The sequence below is a fragment of the Zingiber officinale genome, chromosome 10A, assembly GCF_018446385.1.
Source record: "Zingiber officinale cultivar Zhangliang chromosome 10A, Zo_v1.1, whole genome shotgun sequence".
NCBI lineage: Eukaryota > Viridiplantae > Streptophyta > Magnoliopsida > Zingiberales > Zingiberaceae > Zingiber > Zingiber officinale.
Genome location: NC_056004.1, coordinates 29,321,018 through 29,343,135, shown reverse-complemented (window position 1 = coordinate 29,343,135; position 22,118 = coordinate 29,321,018). Strand labels below are relative to the sequence as shown.

Below are 22,118 nucleotides of genomic sequence, written 5' to 3'. Positions count from 1 at the left end.
ATTAATTTTACTTTGTGTTGTCTTTAGCCCTAGCAATCCTACATCTTTAAATTTCAAATAAATAAACCGGTTTATACATGAGTCTTCTTTGTCCTCTTGTGTGATAGATAAAGAAGCTCTCTTAACGTCAACATGACCACATGGCGACTCGACCTACACATTCACATTACTTAGACTTAATTAATTTGTTCTCCATTTCCTTGGCTCACTGTCTCATCCTGTACATCATCCATTACATTTCGCATTCAAAGAAATTGACTTGTTTGTCGTTATCATTGAATAGATGATAATAAATATAATTCTAGCAGGCGATGTGTTAACTTGGGGAAGCGTCCAATCACAAGTAAGATTTAGTTTATTGACGAAACTAAATTTGAGGTGGTCCAATAGAACGGCCACACGCATGCAGTTATTGTGTAAATCCTCGCTATAAGCCTATAACTTTTAATTTCTTTTTAAAGGAAAATATCGTGATTAGTAGCTCTGAAGGGAAGGAATGGAAAATGGCGGGATAAGTCAACTTGGTTGACCGTTTCTTCAATTCGCACGGCCACGGCTCGGCCGGTGCCGGTCCAATGGGAGGCGGTGTCTTCGCTCTCTCCCGATTTCTTCTCCTCATCCAAGTCATCCCGCGGTCTTGCTCGCTCGCTGACGCACCATCTTACGTCATTCCCCTCATGACTTCTCCTTCTCCGTCGTGTTCTTCTTCTCTCAAATTAAACGCTAGCTCTGCTTAATTCGGACCAATGTTACTTTCTTTTTTTTTATTTATTTTGCGATTCACATGGATAAAGGCGACGGAACCGCCGACGACCGGCTAGCCGTCAACGAGATGGACTTCTTCTCCGAAGATCGCCGGCGCGGGATGGAGCTCGCTCTGTTGCCGAGTTCTTGCGTCAAGAAGCCGGAGCACCATTTCACAATCGTCGATGTAATCGTTCGTATATACTCTACATATTAATCCGATTCATGCATACGACAAATAATCATGCTATTATGTATAGACCGGATTGAACCTTCTTCCGGCGGTCAACGCCGGCAGCGACCACTCGACGGTCGACGACGGGCTGCCGTCGCCGGCTGATCAGAACCGCAAAGAAAGCAGGAGCGTGGTAATTTTGCTTGATTTGTATATACATGTGTGTGTGCACAGAGATTAAGTAATTTATTGTTGGCTATATTGATTCGATTCAGAAGGATGCAACGGAAGCGGAGCTGGTGCACGTCAGGGAGGAGAACGAGAGGCTGAAGCAGATGCTTAGTCAAGTCGTCGCCCACTACAACACTTTGCATGCTCAGTTCATCTCACTGATGCAGCAGAACAATAGATCTGACGGCCCACAAACTGTAAATTTTTTGTAAAACTCTTCAGATTCTCGATCGATCGAACGAACGCTAAATTCTTGTCTTGATGAAAAGGTGGAGCCTAAGAAGCATGAGTTAGGCGGAGGAAGAGGACCGATTAGGCCGCTCATCGATCGCGGATCTCTCGGAGAAAAACTAGACGTTGATGAAGTCGCCGCCGACGAGGGGTTCACGAGGAAAGTCCGTGTCTCGCTTCGAGCTCGCTCCGAAGCCCCCATGGTAAGTCACAATTAATAGTGAATTAATCTATATATTATGCTAGTTTAATTTGATGTTATATATATATTACGGATTAGATCATTGATGGATGTCAATGGAGAAAGTATGGACAGAAACTAGCGAAAGGAAATCCATGCCCTCGAGCTTATTACAGATGCACCATGGCCGCCGGTTGTCCTGTCCGCAAACAAGTAATTTCCGGAATATTAATTTAGATTTTTAATTTTGATGAATTGAATAAGTTTGTCATAATTTGGGTGGGATTGATTGTGTTCTTGGTCGATGAGCAGGTGCAGAGGTGCGCGGAGGACCGTTCGATCTTGACCACGACGTACGAGGGGACGCACAGCCACCCTCTGCCGCCGGCCGCCATGGCGATGGCCTCGACCACCTCGGCGGCGGGGTCCATGCTCCTCTCGGGATCGATCTCGTCGTCGCCGGCGCCGGCCGAACTGGGTCTTCCGTATAATTCGTTGAGCATGGCCACCATCTCGGCGTCGGCACCGTTCCCCACCGTGATGCTCGACCTCACCCGGAGCGCGAGCGCACTCCAGTTCGGCGGTTTCGCCATGCCGCCGTCGGCACAATACTACTACGGGGCTAAATTTTCAGGGATGGCGGACATGGTGGACGCAGCGACGGCCGCGATAACGGCCGACCCCGGTTTCACCGAAGCGCTGGCCGCCGCCGTATCGTCAATCATCGGCGGGAATCATCTTCAAACCGCGAGCAGAGGAGCCAGTGGCGGCGACGGCGACGGCGGCGGCGAGGGGATCGCCGACAAACATGTGGATTAATTATTTGAATTGTCTGCGAGGTTAGTGATTTATTTTGTGAAAAAAACAAGAAATTTTAAAGCAGATTGTCTGATAGATGTAGATTATTGATCTCTTATATATTTTATGGAGTGAACTTAAATCAAAGTGATTTCGTGTCTCGCTCGATGTGAAATTAAAAAGGTTTATCATGTAAATGAGAAAGTGGTTGGTAGATTAATGAAATTTCATTTCATACGCGATGCTGAACGCTTCCAATAGTCGACGCGTCACAGAGTCGACCGGAGGTCAGAGATTGCGACGGTACGCGCAAGCACGCGAGGCACGTGCGACGGCTACATCCATTTAATTACCATTATCAAATGATCGATTACTATTAATTAGTCTTACCAAAAAGTAATTTATTATGATAACAATAATTTACCTACAAAATTATATTATGATAAAATAAACTATATATACTAATATATGTCGAATTTTTTAAATTGCATTTAATAAAAACATCATCTAAAATTATATGTTTAATTAGTTTTACCTACAAAATATGTTCATGTCTCCCTGTAAAACAAAATTCAGTGGTACTTACGGATCAGTTCCAGCCACCCCTACGGGATAAACCTCTGTTCCACACAAGCTCACTGCTATCAAACAGAAAACTGCGAAGCATGGAAAGTTGCAAGTAATGGATATAAAGGAAATAGAGAAAGCCGTCTATTCAACAGCAACTCTGTTGGAAGAGAGAAGCGATTTACAAATCCTATAAATTGCACAGAAAAGCAAAGTTGACACTTCTGTTCCAGCCTACCAACAAAAAGCAAAGAGTCAGCAAAGCTAATGCATTGCACTTCTGTTCATGCCGTCCTATTTGGACGTCCAACGGTCCTATTTGGACGTCCAACGGTCACGATTGAGAGTCTGCGATAAATTCGGGCTGCCCAGAATAAATCTGGGTGTGCGGCGTAAGATCTTGAGGAGGGCTCGACAACAAATCATTAAGTGGGGTCGACTTTGGGTTCAGAAGGGATGAGCTTGAATGGCTAAGTAAATACTTACATTGATAATAAAAAAAAAAAGATCAGTAGTTCTTTTTTTTCCTTTTAATGTGTCTTTCCGCTTGGCGTGGAAAACCCTTCACATGAGCATGGGCCTATTGATTAGGATACAGATCATTTTCATTGTTCAAGAGGAAACTTAAAAATTATTGATTATTTTAATTATCATTTGGTAAAAAATTGATAACTCATTCGCCTTATCGATAATTAATTTCCACTTGTCTACTCTTTAGAGAGTTCTATTGTCGAGTAATAGTCGACAATCGATTGGACGAATAGTTAAGGTTTGTGGAGTTTGTAAAATTGTTGAGTTTGGTATGATTTTATAATATTCTAGCTCATTCATATAGCCCTTATAATAACTAATTGACATCCTGTGTTTTGGCTATGCCCTTTGGTTACACTCTTTTAGGTTTATCATTGGCTATTGAATCTCTTGGATAATCCAATCAAATGACACTAATCTAAAACATCTTGGATGATTGGGTACATTTAATCTGTTTCACCATTTGAGTTGAATTTAAATCTATTGATGCACATAGCGTTAGAAATGTGAATGGAAAAGAGGTGGAAAGGAAGAAGGAGATTTCAATGTAAATAAGACTTTAGTCCCATGTTAAAAATCTCATGTCAAGTTCATTTGTTTAAATTGTTGGATATATATTAATGAAGTGAATAAATATATAGGGAGAGATTCTTTCACAAACTGCAAGTCGTTGTTGTCGGGATCGAGAGGGCGACTGAAATCTTGGGGCGATCGACATCCACAAGATCGAGAGAAAGGAGGACAACCATCAGGTAAGATCGGAGGGAGGGTCGGCTGAGGCATGCTATAGAAGAAGACTACTGCCCACTCAATGGTTTCCTTTTCTGACTTGACTTGCCACTCGAACTTGGGACTTAGATTTAGGGATACGGAGCAGCCATCTTCCAGACAACAGCCTTAATGCATGACGGAGGCATTAGCCTTGCTTCAAGTTTTTACTGTAACAAATCATCAACGAAGCGATCAGAGCTTAAATTAAGCAGTGACGGAGGCATTAACCTTGCTTCAAGTTTTTACTATAACAAATCATCAACGAAGCGATCAGAGCTTAAACTAAGCAGTCATACTTCATGTCCATAAAACACACATAATGAGCTTAAACTAAGCAGTCATACTTCATGTCCATAAAACTCACATAATGAGGCGACAATAATTTATAGATCATCTTCTTTGATTTCCATATGCTCTAGAACTAGCTAATAAAGAATGTTGACTGAGCTTCATTCACAAACACCCTAGACACATTATAGTTAGTCACTAAAGCATGTGATACGTATATGGGTTGAGAGGTATAGGAGGAAATAGGGGGGGGGGGGGGGCTTGGTTCGTGTAGAGCTTCCGCGACCAATAGAGGAACTAGAAAAGGCAGCTTTCCTCCTCCCTCTCCGATTCCTTGCCAGCGCTGACGCCGGCCTCCAACTCTTCCTCTCCCTCTCTCACCGCCACCCTCGAACGACACCGGTGACGATTGCCTCTCCTCTTCCTCCTTCTCCTCGCTACGCCGACCACAGCATCTCCCTCTCGCGCTCCTCTTCTTGCCAATGCTGGCCATTGTTCCTCTCCCTCTCCTCCTCCCATCGTCGCCGCGAACGGAAAAGAAGGGGGATGTTTGGGGGTTCGTGTTTTGTTTCGCCGTCGCCTCCACAGGACTAGTCAAGCCGCATATCTCCCCCTCCCGCACACCAGCTCCCCCACCTCTTCTTCATCTCCTCCTCCCTCGCACAGGCTCAACAGCGTCTCCATCGTCACCTCCATCACACTGACCCCCATCGGCTACTGTCTCGAGCCACCTTGCAGACCCAGCCACAGTATTTGTTGTCAGCATAGCTATTTTCGGTGACCACCGAACGGCCTTAAAACTGCTCCTCTCCTCCTTCTCCTCTCGCCGAAACCAGCCAAGGAGGCACCTCCTCCCATTACATGGACAGCCGAAACCCACACCTGCGCTACCGGCTTCCCCGGAACCTCCTCTCCTACCGTTGTTCCCAAGCACCGGTTCAGCTACCATGGACGTAGGCCCTATGGTGGCTGAGCTGGTGGCGTTCCCTTTTCGTTGTGCTCTGGCCTTCGTGCCAATTTGTGTGTGTTATGTCCTGACCTTTGCATTGATCTGATTTGTGTGTCGTGTCCCGACTTGTGCGCCGATAGTGTATTATTTCGGTCTGCGTGCCGATCTCGCTTTCTGGCCTACGTGCCGATCTCGTGTTCCGGTCTGCATGCCGATCTCGCTTCCTGTCTTGTGTGCCGATCTAGTGTCCCGGCCTGCGTGCCGATCTCGCTTCCCAGACTATGTGCCGATCTCGATTCCCAGTCCGCATATTATCTTCCGGATCCAGGCCGCATTCAGCTCCGTGCCGCCAGACCCAGCTCCACATCCGACTCCCGTTCGCCTGCTTTTTTAGGTCACGACAACTCGAGCAGCGTCCCATCTGAGGGCGCCCCCTGGGCAAGGGTATGTTTTCGGTATTCGCCCCTTGTTTATTTTATTATTTCATTATTAGTCTGTTACTCATATATTCGTTGGATCCGCCTCGAGCCTCGGGGTACCAGGGACCGGGAGGGACCCGGTCGCTGGCTGCAGGTAGCGTTGACCAAAGGACTTTTGAAGACTTGGTCAACACAGAAGTCATATCAGCACACCCCTCCTCTGGGACGTCACGACTCGGTCAACATTTCATCCACCTCACCCGGTGGTCCGTCTGACTCAGCTTCCGGACGGGATTAAATTTGGCGCCATCTGTGGGAATCTTCTTCACCTGTTCTGGAACGTGAAGATGGATGACATCGGGAGGTTCTATGCAATTATCACAATTCCGGAGGATCCCGATGAACATATTACCTTTTACCCTCACTCCACCGGTATTCGAGAGTCGAGAGATCGAGTGGAGCTTCAGTTGGTCGACAGGTTAGTTTTTCCATTATATTTTTCCCTGACTCCACTGGTATTCGGGAGTCAAGGGACCGAGAGAAACCCTTAGCCGGTTGACACGACTCCCCTATCAGGTACGTTACCAACTCTGCTCCCTTTTTATGGTTATAGGAGCTACTATAGCTTCCTGATAATAGAGTAAGATCCTAGTACTTGATCAAAGACTAGGACCTTCAATTTTTGATCGGACACTAGGGGCCCAACTCCCCACTCATACACTAGGGACACAGCTCCCCGCTCTTACACTAGGGACACAACTCCCCGATCATTGACTCGTAGTACGACTTCTCGATCAGGATCTAGGGGTCTCGCTCTTTGATTACAGGCTAGGGGCCTTACTCTTCAATCAGGGACCAGGGGCCCAGCTCCCCGATCAGGTGTACTACAGGCTCTGCACCCTTCACCATGAGGGTCTGCATCCTCTTACTGCTACAGGCTCTGCACCCTTCACCATGAGGGTCTGCATCCTCTTACTACTATAGGCTCTGCACCTTTCACCATGGGGTTCTGCATTCTTTTACTGATATAGACACTTCACTCTATTATTACTATATACTCTGTATTCTCCACCTGTTTTGTGTGCTTTTTACGTCTACAAGCTCTGCTCCCTTCACCCGCGGTGCTCTGCTTCTATTGCTACGGATTCTGCTCCCTTATATGGATATGTGTTTCACTCCCTTGGACGGTCGGAGCTCAAATTATTCTTCTCCCTAACTCCGCGGACATTTGGGAGTCAAGGGATCAACACTATTTCTCTTACTAGTTGTATGAGTATTTGGGATTCGAGCCAGCCGGTTGACATCACTTCACCATCAGGTATGATAAAGGCTCTGTTCTCTCATATTGCTATGGGATCTGCTCCTATGGATTTCAAGACTTATCCTCCCTCGGTCGGGGTTGAGTTATCACCACTGGTCTCGAACCAGAGTATCACCACCGGTCTCGGATCGGAGTATTGCTAACGATCTCTCGGTCGAGCTTCCAGACCAACTCTCGGTCGAGCTTCCAGACTAATTCCTGGTTAGGTCTCCAGATCAAGTCTTGGTCAGACCTTCAGAGCAAGTCTAGGTCAGACCTCAAGATCAAGTCTGGGTCAGACCTCCAGATCAAGTCTGGGTCAGACCTCCAAATCAATTCTTGGTCAGACCTCCAGATCAATTCCTTGTCAGATCTCCAGAACATTTCTTGGTCAGGCCTCTAGAGCATTTCTTGGTCAGGCCTCTAGAGCACCTCCCGGTCGGGATTCCAGACTCTCACCCCAGCGCGAGTTATAAGTGAGCATGCTCTCACGCCCAATGACCGACAGGTCGAGTCCCAGACTCTCGCCCCAGTACGAGTTATAAGTGAGTATGCTCTCATGCTTCTAGACTCTCGCCTCAGTGTGAGTTATAAGTGAGCATGCTCTCATGCTTCTAGACTCTCGCCTCAGTGTGAGTTATAAGTGAGCATGCTCTCATGCTTCTAGACTCTCGCCTCAGTGCGAGTTATAAGTGAGCATGCTCTCACGCCCAACGACCGGCAGATCGGTGTCCCAGACTCTCACCCAGTGCGAGTTATAAGTGAGCATGCTCTCACGCCTAACGACCGGCAGGTCGGGTCCCAGACTCTCGCCCCAGTGCGAGTTATAAGTGAGCATGCTCTCATGTCCAACGACTAGCAGGTTGGTGTCCCAGACTCTCGTCGTAGTGCGAGTTATAAGTGAGCATGCTCTCACGCCCAACGACCGACAAGTCGGTGTCCCAGACTCTCGCCCTAGTGTGAGTTATAAGTGAGCATGCTCTCACGCCCAACGACCGACAGGTCGGTGTCCCAGACTCTCGCCCCAGTGCAAGTTATAAGTGAGCATGCTCTCACGCCCAACGACCGGCAAGTCGGTATCCCAGACTCTCGTCCTAGTGTGAGTTATAAGTGAGCATGCTCTCACACCCAACGACCGACAGGTCGGTGTCCCAGACTCTCGCCCTAGTGTGAGTTATAAGTGAGCATGCTCTCACGCCCAACGACCGGTAGGTCGGTGTCCCAGACTCTCGCCCCAGTGCGAGTTATAAGTGAGCATGCTCTCACGCCCAATGACCGGCAGGTCGGGTCCTAGACTCTCGCCCTAGTGCGAGTTATAAGTGAGCTCTGCTCTCATGAACAATGACCTCTCGGTTGGCACTCACTGTTCACTGGCCGATCTGACGGGCACTCATCATACTTGCTTCACTCGCCGCTCTTCCTGGCACTCATCATACTCGCTTCACTCGCCGCTCTGCCCGACACTCATCATACTCGCTTCACTCATCGCTCTGCCCGACACTCATCATGTGCGTTTTGCTCACCGATGTTGCTCAGTCGGCACTCACCGCTCACTCGACGCTCTGCCCGGCACGCATCACACTTGATTCACTTGCCGCCCGGCCCGACACTCTCAGTTCGTGTTTTCGCTCACCAGTGTTGCTCGATCGGTACTCACCGCTCACTGGCCGCTCTGACCGGCACTCATCACACTTGATTCGCTTGTCGCCCTGCCTGACACTCTCAGTTCACGTTTTCGCTCACCGTTGTTGCTCGATCGACACTTACTATTCACTTGCCGCCCTGCCCCGCACTCTCAGTTCGCGTTTTCGCTCATCGATGTTGCTTGGCCGTTTGCTCGACCATTCACTGGTACCACTCGACTACTCGTTTTATGCCGATCGATCTATCGCTTGACTCGGCGCTCTCCCGGTCACGCATACGGATTTATTCGCCCTAGTCACGATTTATTGTCGCTCGGTTGGCACTTTCTCGGTCGCGCTTATGGCTTTACTAACACTGGTCGCAATTTACTCAAACGACATTTTTTCGGTCGCGCTTCCGGATTTACTCGTCCAGGGCGCGATTGACTGTCACTTGGTCGGCGCCCTCTCGGTCACGCTTACAGATTTATTCATCCTGGTCGCGATTGACTGTCGCTCGGTCGGCGCCCTCCTGGTCGCGCTTACAGATTTACTCATCCTGGTCGCGATTTATTATCGCTCGGTCAACACTTTCTCGGTCGCGCTTATGGCTTTACTCATACTGGTCGCAATTTACTCAGACGACATTTTTTCGGTCGTGCTTATGGATTTACTTGTCCTGGTCGCGATTGACTGTCGCTCGGTCGGCGCCCTCCCGGTCGCGCTTACGGATTTACTCGTCCTGGTCATGATTTATTGTCGCTCGGTCGGCACTCTCTCGGTCGCGCTTATGGCTTTACTCGTACTGGTCGCGATTTACTCAGACGACATTTTTTCAATCGCACTTACGGATTTACCCGTCCTGGTCGCAATTTACTGTCACTCGGTCGACATTTTTTCTCAGTCGCGCTCACAGCTTCACTTGTCCATCCTTCTCTCTATTGCCCGGTCTACATTTTTTCAGTCGCTCAGTCGTGATTTATTGTCGTTCCATCGTGCACTCGACATCGCTCGCCCATCGTCTTTCGACTCGCTCGGCATTCTCGATCACTCGGTCGATACTTTTCTGTCGCCTGGTATTGATTGGTACTTGATCGTTTTACTCAACAGCTCTCGACCGTCTTCTTGATATCGCTCGACATTCGTTCGGTATTGCTTTTGCCGCACGGTCGACACCTATTCTTTTTGACGATCTGTCATGCACCTGCTGCCCGTGTTTCACTTATCACTTTGTCCTACATTCGTCGCCAGGTCGGCACTCATTTTTTACTTTTCGCTCAGTAATCGCCCGATCACTCTGCTTAACATCACCCGATCGCCCGCTCGATATCGCTCGATTTCCTGTCCATCATTGCCACAGCTACTCGTTCGATGTTATAAGACGAGTCCAATAATCCGATTCTGTAGTGATTCTGTTTTATGTCAGGCTTGGTCTAGCCAGTGGGACTTGCGCCTCCTTCAACTAGACTTGAGGGGGAGGCTTGTGATACTTATATGGCTTGAGGGGTATAGGAGGAAATAGTGTGAGGAGGAAGGGCAATTTCGTCAAATCACTGTTTAGGGATTTAGAGGAGAGGGGGGGGGGGGCTTGGTTCGTGTAGAGCTTCTGCCGCCAACAGAGGAACCAGAAAAGGCAGCTTTCCTCCTCCCTCTCCGATACCTTGCCAGCGCTGACGCTAGCCTCCAACTCTTCCTCTCCCTCTCTCGTCGCCACCCTCGAATGACACCGGTGACGATCGTCTCTCCTCTTCCTCCTTCTCCTCGCGACGCCGACCATAGCATCTCCCTCTCGCGCTCCTCTCCTTGCCAACGCTGGCCATCATTCCTCTCCCTCTCCTCCTCCCATCGCCGCCACGAACGGAAAAGAAGGGGGTTGTTTGGGGGGTTCGTGTTTTGTTTCGCCATCGCCTCCATAGGACTATTCAAGCCGCATATATCCCCCTCCCGCACACCAGCTCCCCCACCTCTTCTTCATCTCCTCCTCCCTCGCACAGGCTCAACAGCGTCTCCATCGTCACCTCCATCGCACTGACCCCCATCGGCTGCTGTCTCGAGCCACCTTGCAGACCCAACCATAGTATTCGTTGTCAGTGCCCATAGCTATTTCCGGTGACCACCGAACAACCTTAAAACTGCTCCTCTCCTCCTTCTCCTCTCGCCGGAACCAGCCAAGGAGGCACCTCCTCCCATTACATGGACAGTCGAAACCCACACCCGCGCTACCGGTTTCCCCGGAACCTCCTCTCCTGCCGCTGTTCCCAAGCACCGATTCAGCTACCATGGATGTAGGCCCTATGTGTTAGTTAGAGCCCTAGAGCCAATCATTTGATAATTGTATGTACTAATTGTATCATATTCTTGTATATTAATAAAGGTATTTGTTTGGTTATTATACTTATTTATATTAGTGCCAAATAGACTAAGTATAATAGCGTCCTTGAGTAGAAGGTTTATACCTATATCAATCGATTAGTTGAATCGATAGTGAGATGATATAGGGAACACTACTCTAAATCATTCCTAGTCGAGTATTAACATTCAGGGACAATGTTAATGCAATAAGACTAGCATGTAGGTCAACTCGATGACTTGATCTCACAAGTCATGGATATGGAGATATCAAGTTGACACATGAGTATGCATTGGAGAATATATACTGAATGACCCGCCATGAGAAAGTATCATGGATCGTTATATGAGTGTCATATACTTTCTCATGTGGCTATTAGTATGACTATTAGTCCTTTGACCTGAAGTCACCATGGATCCCTACATAAGGAGTTATGTACTTTGGTTTCGTCAAACGTCACCCGTAACAGGGTGGACTATAAAGGCGATTACTGGGTATGTAACAAATTATGCAGAGGGATGTGAGTGATGTAGATGGGATCTATCCCTCCCATATGACGGGAGCGACATCAATATTCTTGATAGAGTTAGACCACGAAGTGCATGGCCATGCCAAGTGAGTCAACATGAGATGTTGAGCTCATTTGATTGAGTGAGTCTACTTGGAGTTCAAGATTTAGATTGATTAGAGGATGACACAGTCTATGCCTCACATTGATCAATCTAGATGTCTAGGATAGAAGGACAATGTTACATATTGTGAGGAGTCACAAGGTGATGTCGGATCTCGACATTCTTGTAACTTGGGTAGTAATGATGTGTTGCTAGATACCGCTCATTACTTATGCTTCTAAATGGGTTTAGGGAATTGCCAACGCTACAAGAACCTATAGGGTCACACACTTAGGACAATTAGGTGGAGATTAGGTTCATATGATGAACCAAGAGGATTAGATTCATTTGAAGAATCAAATTGGATTAAGAGTAATCCTAATTGGGCTAACTTGAGTTCGACTCAAGTTGATTCATGTGTTCGATGAGTCTAATTTAGATTTTGACTCATTGAATCAATTTAATTAAATGAATTAGATTCATTATATTAAGTTGGCTTGAATCAAATGGTTAGATTAGATCAACCATGGAAGAGATTGGGTCAAGTTTGACTTGACTTAAGAAGGAAGACCAAAGGTTAATTTTGACTTGACCTTTTGCCACCTCATTGGTGAGTTGGCATTAGGTGGACCAATGATGATACTCCACATCATCATGGGTGCCACCTCATGGAAGTTACAAAGCCATTCTCTTTAATGACTTCATATTAATTGCAATTAATGCAATTAATTTGGGAGTTTTCACCATTGAGAGTGGCCGGCCACTTTGGGTTTGAATGAGAATTCAATTTTTCATTCTAGTGGTGTATCTTCTTCTTCTTCCTTTTGAAGCTCTTTCTCTCCCTCTCCTCCTTGCTTGGCCGAATCTCACCAAGGTGCTAGCACACCTTTGTGTGAGGTTTTCTCCACCTACGTGTCCGTGTGGATACTTCTAGAGGACCGACGCTTGACGGTCTAGAGATCCGGCAACTCCTTGGACGAGCGGGAACGCGAAAGGGCACACTTCAAGGTATATTCTTAACACATAGATCTAGGAGTAGATCTAGATATTTTGAAACTCATACTCGTAATTTTTCATTTGGTTTTCTTTGCACGGATCTATGGCTTTGGGTGATTCGGGGTTTCCGCGACGCGAAAAGCGGTTTTCGCGGCCCGAAAAACCCAACAGTGGTATCAGAGCCACGTGCAAGGCTTGTACGAGTTTATTTTTGGTTTTATGAAAACTAAAGTTTCTATAATTTTCTGTAAAATTATGATTTTCGAGTTTTTATGGGTAATTTTTCCATAGAAGCGAAGCACAAGTGTCTCGGCACTTGTAGGCTTCGGCTACCGGAAAGATTTTTCCAAAACGGCTTCGTTTCGCCCCAAAATTTTTGGGGACAACGGGCTTGGGTGCCATTAGATCGCTTAGGAGAAACTCGCGATGGTTAGATCGAGGGTAGGGGTACTGCCGCTAACCCCGCAAGGGGATTTGCTCCGCGGTTGCACCCGAAATCGCTAAAAACGAACCCGCCGGGAAGATTTTTCCGAAACGGCAATGTCTCGGCCCAAATCGTTTTGGGACAGCGGGTTTAGGCACTGTTGGATCGCAAAGGAACCCTCGCGATGGTTAGATCGCGGGTAGGGGCGCTGCCCCTGGCCCCGCAAGGGGATCCGTTCCGCGATTGCGCCCGAAACCGCTAAACGGGTCCGCCGGGAAATTTTACTCGTAAAATTGTAAAAATTAATTTTAAAATTACAGAAAATTATGAAAAATATATAATTTTGAATTATATATTAATTTTGTGATAGTCATGGCCCAAAAACCCAATATGATTGGATTGTGTTGTAATTCATAATACGGCCTGCGTGCCGTTATGTGTTTGCGAGTGTTGTATTATATTCGCGACCTGCGCGTCGTGCCTTCTCTTATATTCTTGTTGTAAATTAGATTTAGACTCGAATGTAACTCGAGTTTCAAATTGTAATGTACAAATTGGAGCGGTGGAGGGTCCACACGAGACGGAGTTCCGAGGCGGGCACGAGCAACACAAGGTGGTCAAAGGGAGGAGCTTGGAGAAGCTGTTGACCCTAGGTTGACCAATCGATCTTCTCATTGGCTTGAGAAGATCGTAGTAGGGCCATGACTAAATCACAAATAGATTAATTAATTGCTTGTGTATGTGATGCATATTTAATAAGTAGTTAATTAATTAGTGCCTTACGATTAGATTAGATCTAAGTCGTGCACATGATGCACCCTTGCGATTAGATTAGATCTAAGTCGTGCACAAGATGCATCCTTTTCGATTAGATTAGATCTCAATCGACTCAACTCTAATGCCTAACCGTGCCGTGATACCTATCACTACCTCGATCACATGTATTGTTGAATATGCCAAAGCAGAGCAATACATATTATCTTGGTAGGGTACGGAGGGACAATCTTGGTCCCGCCTATCAACGCATGGGTGAATACAAACTCAATTAGATTGAGTATTCCTAGTTGCTCGGTTAGATCAAGTCAACTATAGGCATTCTTCCAACGGTTGAAAAAGATAGGTCAAAATCACATCTATATTAACTCTCGGGCGTATTAGCCAAAGCTAACTCGAGTTTTAATATAAATGCGGATATTGATTTTATAAACAAGAGTTGCATAGAGATGTAATTGGTAATCGTTACATACCGATCATACTAAGCCTTGGGCGTATTAGCCAAAGCTAACTCAAGGGTTAGTATGATGTGGATCTTGTCCCACAAGAATTCTAGAATTCAGTGGGAGCATCATTTAATTAAATGCCTAATTAAATGATTTTAAAAGAATATGATATTTATTTCTGCAAATTTTTTGTTGTAGATAACCATGACGTCGAATACGAACTCTTTCTCCCTGCGTTCTGTCCTTAAGAAGGACAAGCTCAACGGAGCAAATTTCTTGGACTGGTACAGGAACCTGAGAATAGTTCTCACTCAGGAACGTAAACTGTACGTTCTGAAGCAGCCCATTCCGGAGGCTCCTCCTGCCACTGCCACGCGAGCTGACCGGGATGCTTACAAGAAGCATCAAGATGACGCATTAGATGTGTCCTGTCTTATGTTCGCAACCATGAACTCTGAGCTTCAGAAGCAACATGAGTTGATGAGTGCTTACGATATGGTTGAACATCTTTGTCACCTATATCAAGGACAAGGCAAGGCACTGAAGCCTAAAGGAGGGGTCGCCAAGGATGCTACCTGCTTCCACTGCGGTCAGACCGGGCACTGGAAGAGGAACTGCAAGGTATACTTGGAGGATCTTAAGAAGAAGCAAAGTGAGACTTCCACTTCAGGTATATATGTTATAGAAGTCAATCTATCTATTTCTACATCATGGGTATTAGATACTGGATGTGCTTCTCACATTTGTACTGATGTGCAAGCGCTGAGAAATAGCAGAGCATTGGCAAAGGGCGAGGTGGACCTACGAGTAGGCAATGGAGCACGGGTTGCTGCTGTTGCTGTAGGAACTTATCAGCTATCTCTGCCCTCTGGGCTTGTACTAGATTTAGATGATTGTTGTTATGTGCCTGCTCTTACTAAGAACATAGTTTCAGTTTCTTGTTTAGACAAGAAAGGATACTCTTTTATAATAAAAGACAAATGTTGTTCTGTTTATTTAAAAGATATGTTCTATTGTAGTGCACCACTAATAAACGGACTCTATATTCTAGACCTTGAGAGCCCTATCTATAACATTAGTACCAAGAGGTTCAAGTCAAATGACATGAACCAAACTTATCTCTGGCACTGTCGCTTAGGTCATATAAATGACAAGCGCTTATCCCAGCTCCATAAGGATGGTTTGCTGGACTTATTTGATTTTGAATCATATGAGATATGCGAGTCATGCCTACGAGGCAAGATGACCAAGACTCCCTTTAGTGGGCACAGCGAGAGAGCGACTGATTTGTTATGACTCATACATAGTGATGTATGTGGCCCTTTCAATGTCGCTGCTAGAGGCGGTTATAGGTACTTCATCACATTTACTGATGACTTCAGTAGATATGGTTATGTGTATTTGATGACACATAAATCTGAATCCTTTGAAAAGTTCAAAGAATTCAAGAATGAAGTACAGAACCAGCTTGGCAAGAGTATTAAGGTACTTCGATCAGATCGAGGTGGTGAATACTTAAGCCATGAGTTTCGTGACTACTTAGCTGAGTGTGGGATTTTATCTTAACTCACTCCTCCTGGAACACCACAGTGGAATGGTGTATCCGAAAGGAGGAATCGTACCTTATTAGATATGGTACGATCTATGATGAGTCACACAGATCTTCCGATATATCTATGGGGATATGCTCTAGACACGGCATCTTTCATTCTCAACCGAGTTCCATCCAAGGCCGTGATAAAGACACCATATAAGATATGGACTGGGAGAGATGCCCAGGTGTCTTTCATGAGGATTTGGGGCTGTGAGGCTTACGTACGACGTCAAGTCTCAAACAAATTAGGACCCAAATCTGACAAGTACTATTTCATTGGATATCCCAAGGAAACTAAGGGATATTACTTTTACATTCCCAGTCAGCACAAGGTAGTTGTGGCAAAGACTGGGGTCTTTCTAGAAAGGGACTTTGTTTCTAGAAAGACTAGTGGGAGCGCGTTCGATCTTGAAGAAGTTCAAGATGCGAACAATAGCACTGATGCCTCGATGGAAATTAAAATGGAACCACAAAGTGTTGTGGATGATGTTGTTCCACAAGGAGTTGAGGAACAACAACCAGTTCATGTAGACATACCTCTTCGCAGGTCTGATAGGGTACGTCGTCAGCCTGAGAGATACTCATTTCTCTTGTCTGACATGATGACATTGTGCTCATAGAGGATGAGCCTACCACCTATCAGGAAGCTGTGATGAGACCAGATTCCGAGAAATGGCTAGAAGCCATGAGATCCGAGATGGAATCCATGTACACCAACCAAGTATGGACTTTGGTTGATCCACCTGAAGGGGTAAAACCCATAGGGTGCAAGTGGGTCTTTAAGAGAAAGACTGACATGGATGAACTTATCTATAAGGGTCGCTTGGTAGCTAAAGGTTTCAAGCAGATTCATGGTATTGACTATGATGAAACCTTTTTCTCCAGTAGCGATGTTTAAGTCCATTCGGATCATGCTTGCTATTGCAGCCTACCATGATTATGAGATATGGCAGATGGATGTCAAAACCGCGTTTCTGAATGGAAACATACTCGAGGATGTGTACATGACACAACCTGAGGGTTTTGTAGATCCACAGCATGCAAGCTGCATAGGTCCATTTATGGACTAAAGCAAGCTTCTCGGAGCTGGAATCTTCGATTCGATGATGCAATCAAACAGTTTGATTTCATCAAGAATGAAGATAAACCTTGTGTCTACAAGAAGGTTGTAGGAGACATAGTTGTCTTCCTCATATTGTATGTGGATGACATACTACTCATTGGGAAGGACATCCCTATGCTTCAGTCTGTCAAGACCTGGCTAGGGAGTTGCTTCTCAATGAAGGACTTAGGTGAGGCATCCCACATTGTAGGGATACAGATATATAGAGATAGATCTAAGAGATTGCTTGGCCTAAGTCAGAGTACATACATTGACAAGCTACTCCTTCGGTTTGCCATGCAGAATTCCAAGAAGGGATTTCTGCCGATGTCACATGGCGTGAGTCTTTCGAAGACTCAAGGTCCTTCTTCTAGAGAGGAGAGAGACCGCATGGATCAGATCCCTTATGCCTCAGCCATAGGATCGATCATGTACGCTATGCTATGTACTCGACCTGATGTCTCGTATGCTTTGAGCATGACGAGTAGATACCAGTCAGATCTAGGTGAAAGTCACTGGATAGCGGTCAAGAATATTCTTAAGTACTTAAGAAGGACTAAAGAATATTTCTTGATATATGGAGGCAATAATGAGCTAGCTGTAAAGGGTTACAGTGATGCTAGCTTCCAGACCGACCAGGATGATGATAGATCGTAGTCGGGGTTCGTATTTTGCATTAATGGTGGTGCTGTCAGCTGGAAGAGTTCGAAGCAGGATACGATGGCGATTCTACAACAAAGCGAGTACATTCGCATCGAGGCGAAGGAGGCGGTTGTATCCGTAAGTTCATCAGAACTTGGGGTGGTTCCTAGCATTCTTGACCCCATTGAGCTCTATTGTGACAACAATGGAGCTATAACAAAGGAACCTCGCTCACACCAGGACCAAATTCTACGGCGCTTCCATCTCATTCGAGAGATTATCGATAGAGGAGATGTGAAGATTTGCAGAGTACCTACAGAGGCTAACATCGCAGATCCCTTGACCAAGGCTTTGGCACAGAGAAAGCATGATGGTCATACTAGGTCATTAGGCCTTAGAGCCTATACTGATTGGCACTAGTGCTAGTGGGAGATTGTTAGTTAGAGCCCTAGAGCCAATCATTTGATAATTGTATGTACTAATTGTATCATATTCTTGTATATTAATAAAGGTATTTGTTTGGTTATTATACTTATTTATATTAGTGCCAAATAGACTAAGTATAATAGCGTCCTTGAGTAGAATGTTTATACCTATATCAATCGATTAGTTGAATCGATAGTGAGATGATATAGGGAACACTACTCTAAATCATTCCTAGTCGAGTATTAACATTCAGGGACAATGTTAATGCAATAAGACTAGCATGTAGGTCAACTCGATGACTTGATCTCACAAGTCATGGATATGGAGATATCAAGTTGACACATGGGTATGCATTGGAGAATATATACTGAATGACCCGCCATGAGAAAGTATCATGGATCGTTATATGAGTGTCATATACTTTCTCATGTGGCTATTAGTATGACTATTAGTCCTTTGACCTGAAGTCACCATGGATCCCTACATAAGGAGTTATGTACTTTGGTTTCGTCAAACGTCACCCGTAACAGGGTGGACTATAAAGGCGATTACTGGGTATGTAACAAATTATGTAGAGGGATGTGAGTGATGTAGATGGGATCTATCCCTCCCATATGACGGGAGCGACATCAATATTCTTGATAGAGTTAGACCACGAAGTGCATGGCCATGCCCAAGTGAGTCAACATGAGATGTTGAGCTCATTTGATTGAGTGAGTCTACTTGGAGTTTAAGATTTAGATTGATTAGAGGATGACACAGTCTATGCCTCACATTGATCAATCTAGATGTCTAGGATAGAAGGACAATGTTACATATTGTGCGGAGTCACAATTAGTAGTCACAAGGTGATGTCGGATCTCGACATTCTTGTAACTTGGGTAGTAATGATGTGTTGCTAGATACCGCTCATTACTTATGCTCCTAAATGGGTTTAGGGCATTGCCAACGTTACAAGAACCTATAGGGTCACACACTTAGGATAATTAGGTGGAGATTAGGTTCATATGATGAACCAAGAGGATTAGATTCATTTGATGAATCAAATTGGATTAAGAGTAATCCTAATTGAGCTAACTTGAGTTCGACTCAAGTTGATTCATGTGTTCGATGAGTCTAATTTAGATTTTGACTCATTGAATCAATTTAATTAAATGAATTAGATTCATTATATTAAGTTGGCTTGAATCAAATGGTTAGATTAGATCAACCATGGAAGAGATTGGGTCAAGTTTGACTTGACTTAAGAAGGAAGACCAAAGGTTAATTTTGACTTGACCTTTTGCCACCTCATTGGTGAGTTGGCATTAGGTGGACCAATGATGATACTCCACATCATCATGGGTGTCACCTCATGGAAGTTACAAAGTCATTCTCTTTAATGGCTTCATATTAATTGCAATTAATGCAATTAATTTGGGAGTTTTCATGTAACGACCCGCCTCCTACTGACTACGCTGCGAGGTCGATCGCTACAGTTATGCTGTGCTGGACTATTAATGCGGAATGAAAACTGGCTAATTTAAAATTTTACTGAACTAAATGCTGTAAAGTAAGATAATCTATGCCTCTCGGATGACCTGCTAGCTATAATCAAGCACTTCAATCGATCTATAGATCGATTGGGTTGTCGGATCGATCCCGTGATCGATCCAGCTTGTTACTGGCACGGAACAACTCTCTGGATCGGTCGGCAGACCGATCCATATGCTCCCTCGCCTCTGTATGCGGCTGGATCGGTCTAGCACCGATCCATACCGATCGATCGGCCGATCGATAGACTCACCGATCGGTGGCCGATCGGTGAGCGTCGGTGCTCTCTGTTCGAATAATGGATCAGTCGGCTGATCGATCCAAAACAGAGGCCAACTCTGTCGATAGATCGGTGACCGATCCAAAGAAGACACTCCTCGATCGGTCAGACCGATCGTAGTTCGATTTCGGAAACTCGATTTCACGAAACTATGATTTCAGACGCGTGCCAAAATCTCACATATGAGTTATACACTACATGAGAAACATTCTAATAACATAAAACTAGTATTCTAAACTTAACATGACACATAGTTCACTGGTTCATAGCATTACACAACTAAACGTGCATGAAAGTAAAACACTAAAGAGTTTTACAGTTTAAACTTGCTAAGTCCCCTAAGGATCTTTTATTCCAGTTCCTGCCACACACACCATCTCTGCATTGGCCCCCAGCTTCCTCTGCTAGTCCATTTTCCTTTTACCTGTATCTGCAGTATAAGGAAAATAGTATCTGTAAGCTAAAAAGCTTAGTAAGAAACCATCTACCTCACTAAAACATGCATACGATGCAAATATGATTTGAAATCATGCTGTTTGAAAGGATATGCTAAGTATACTGAATAAACTAACATGGCATGGCATATAAGCATACAATCATGGCATGTCAACTAATCATATGAATCAATAAAGATAACTGAACTGAACATATAATAAGCTAAACTGTAGCTAAATTGATACTGAATTCCAACTCAACTGACATAACTAATTTGAGCTTTGAAAGCTATTTCATAATAAGTGAAAATACATAATCATGCTGTTTGGGCCCGGCATCCCTAACTAGACCCGGGTTTGCAAGTCCCGAATTTAGTAGGGTTAACTAGGTTATCTAAACCTAGGGACGACTGTGGGAGTCCAACCCAATGGATATCTGATCCAGTACAGTGCCACTGAAAATAAAATACTGAAATAACTAATACTATTTTGCTGAATCTAGGTTATCTGAACCTAGAACTAGGTTGTCTAAACCTAGAGGCGACTGTGGGAGCCCACCCATTGGACCGTAGTCCCATATAAGCTAAAATAAACTAATTTACTGATTTAAATGCTTCTAATGCATTTAACTGAGCTATTAAAATGCCTAATTTACATTTTAACTTAACTAGCTATTTTATCGAACACCTAGTGTTCCCCAACTCTCCCCTCTATTAGGGAGACCACTTCTAGGCACCCGACAACGTCTAGGAACTCCCACTAAAGAGGGAATACGTGTCCGGCCCATCTAGAAGTACTCACTAAATCCCTAAATCTGCGAGGAGGGTCAAATTCACCCTATGCGTCGATAAAAACTGCATATAGCTAAACTAGTGCGTATAAAACCAAACGGAGCTACTTATACCGCAGGTGAGGGGTTTCTTACCTTGTGTGCTAGATTTCTTACAAATATATTCGCTAGAAATTCCGGTGGAGGCGACTTCTCGACGATTCGCTCGCGTCCACGTGCTCTACTCGCGGAGGGGAACGTCCTCGTGCTGAAATCGTCGCCGGAAAGTGACCTTGGGACCCTAGGGATGGAACCCTAGTTCTCCTTGTGGTTGGCGCCGAGAGAGGGAGAGGTGGCGTCGGTGAGGGTTTGGAGAGGGAGGAGTTGCCGAACCAATTAAAAATAACCCAAACCAACTTAAGTTTTTAATTTATATTAAGTGGATAACTAGGCACAACTTAAATATAAATATATTTGATTCTCCTTTCCTTTCAGCACGACCCTGCTGGGTTCACCGGTTACTAAGGTTAACTAAAGGTTTAGCGGACCCGAGAGGTCCCGGGTTCGATTCCCGCTTAAGCCTTTTTATTCTTCTAATTATTTTTGCTACTTCCGCTACTCGGAAAATTTCGGAAAAATATCTAAAAATTCCAGAAAAATCATAGAATAATTCTAATGCAAGTTTGAGAATTTTCGGGCGTTACATTTCACCATTGAGAGTGGCCGGCCACTTTGGGTTTGAATGAGAATTCAATTTTTCATTCTAGTGGTGTATCTTCTTCTTCTTCCTTTTGAAGCTCTTCCTCTCCCTCTCCTCCTTGCTTGGCCGAATCTCACCAAGGTGCTAGCACACCTTTGTGTGAGGTTTTCTCCACCTACGTGTCCGTGTGGATACTTCTAGAGGACCGACGCTTGACGGTCTAGAGATCC

The 22,118-nt window shown here is 45.2% G+C and overlaps 1 protein-coding gene across 1 annotated transcript; it reads left to right on the top strand.

Moving 5' to 3' along the window:
* Positions 1–493: 493 nt before the first annotated feature.
* On the top strand, positions 494–2,507 carry LOC122027329 (WRKY transcription factor 6-like). Its single transcript, XM_042586274.1, has 6 exons — positions 494–931; positions 1,005–1,112; positions 1,195–1,347; positions 1,420–1,584; positions 1,662–1,775; positions 1,875–2,507. Exons 1-6 carry the CDS (start codon positions 785–787, stop codon positions 2,379–2,381), a joined length of 1,194 nt encoding a protein of 397 aa, XP_042442208.1. The 5' UTR covers positions 494–784; the 3' UTR covers positions 2,382–2,507.
* The last annotated feature ends 19,611 nt before the right edge of the window (positions 2,508–22,118 follow it).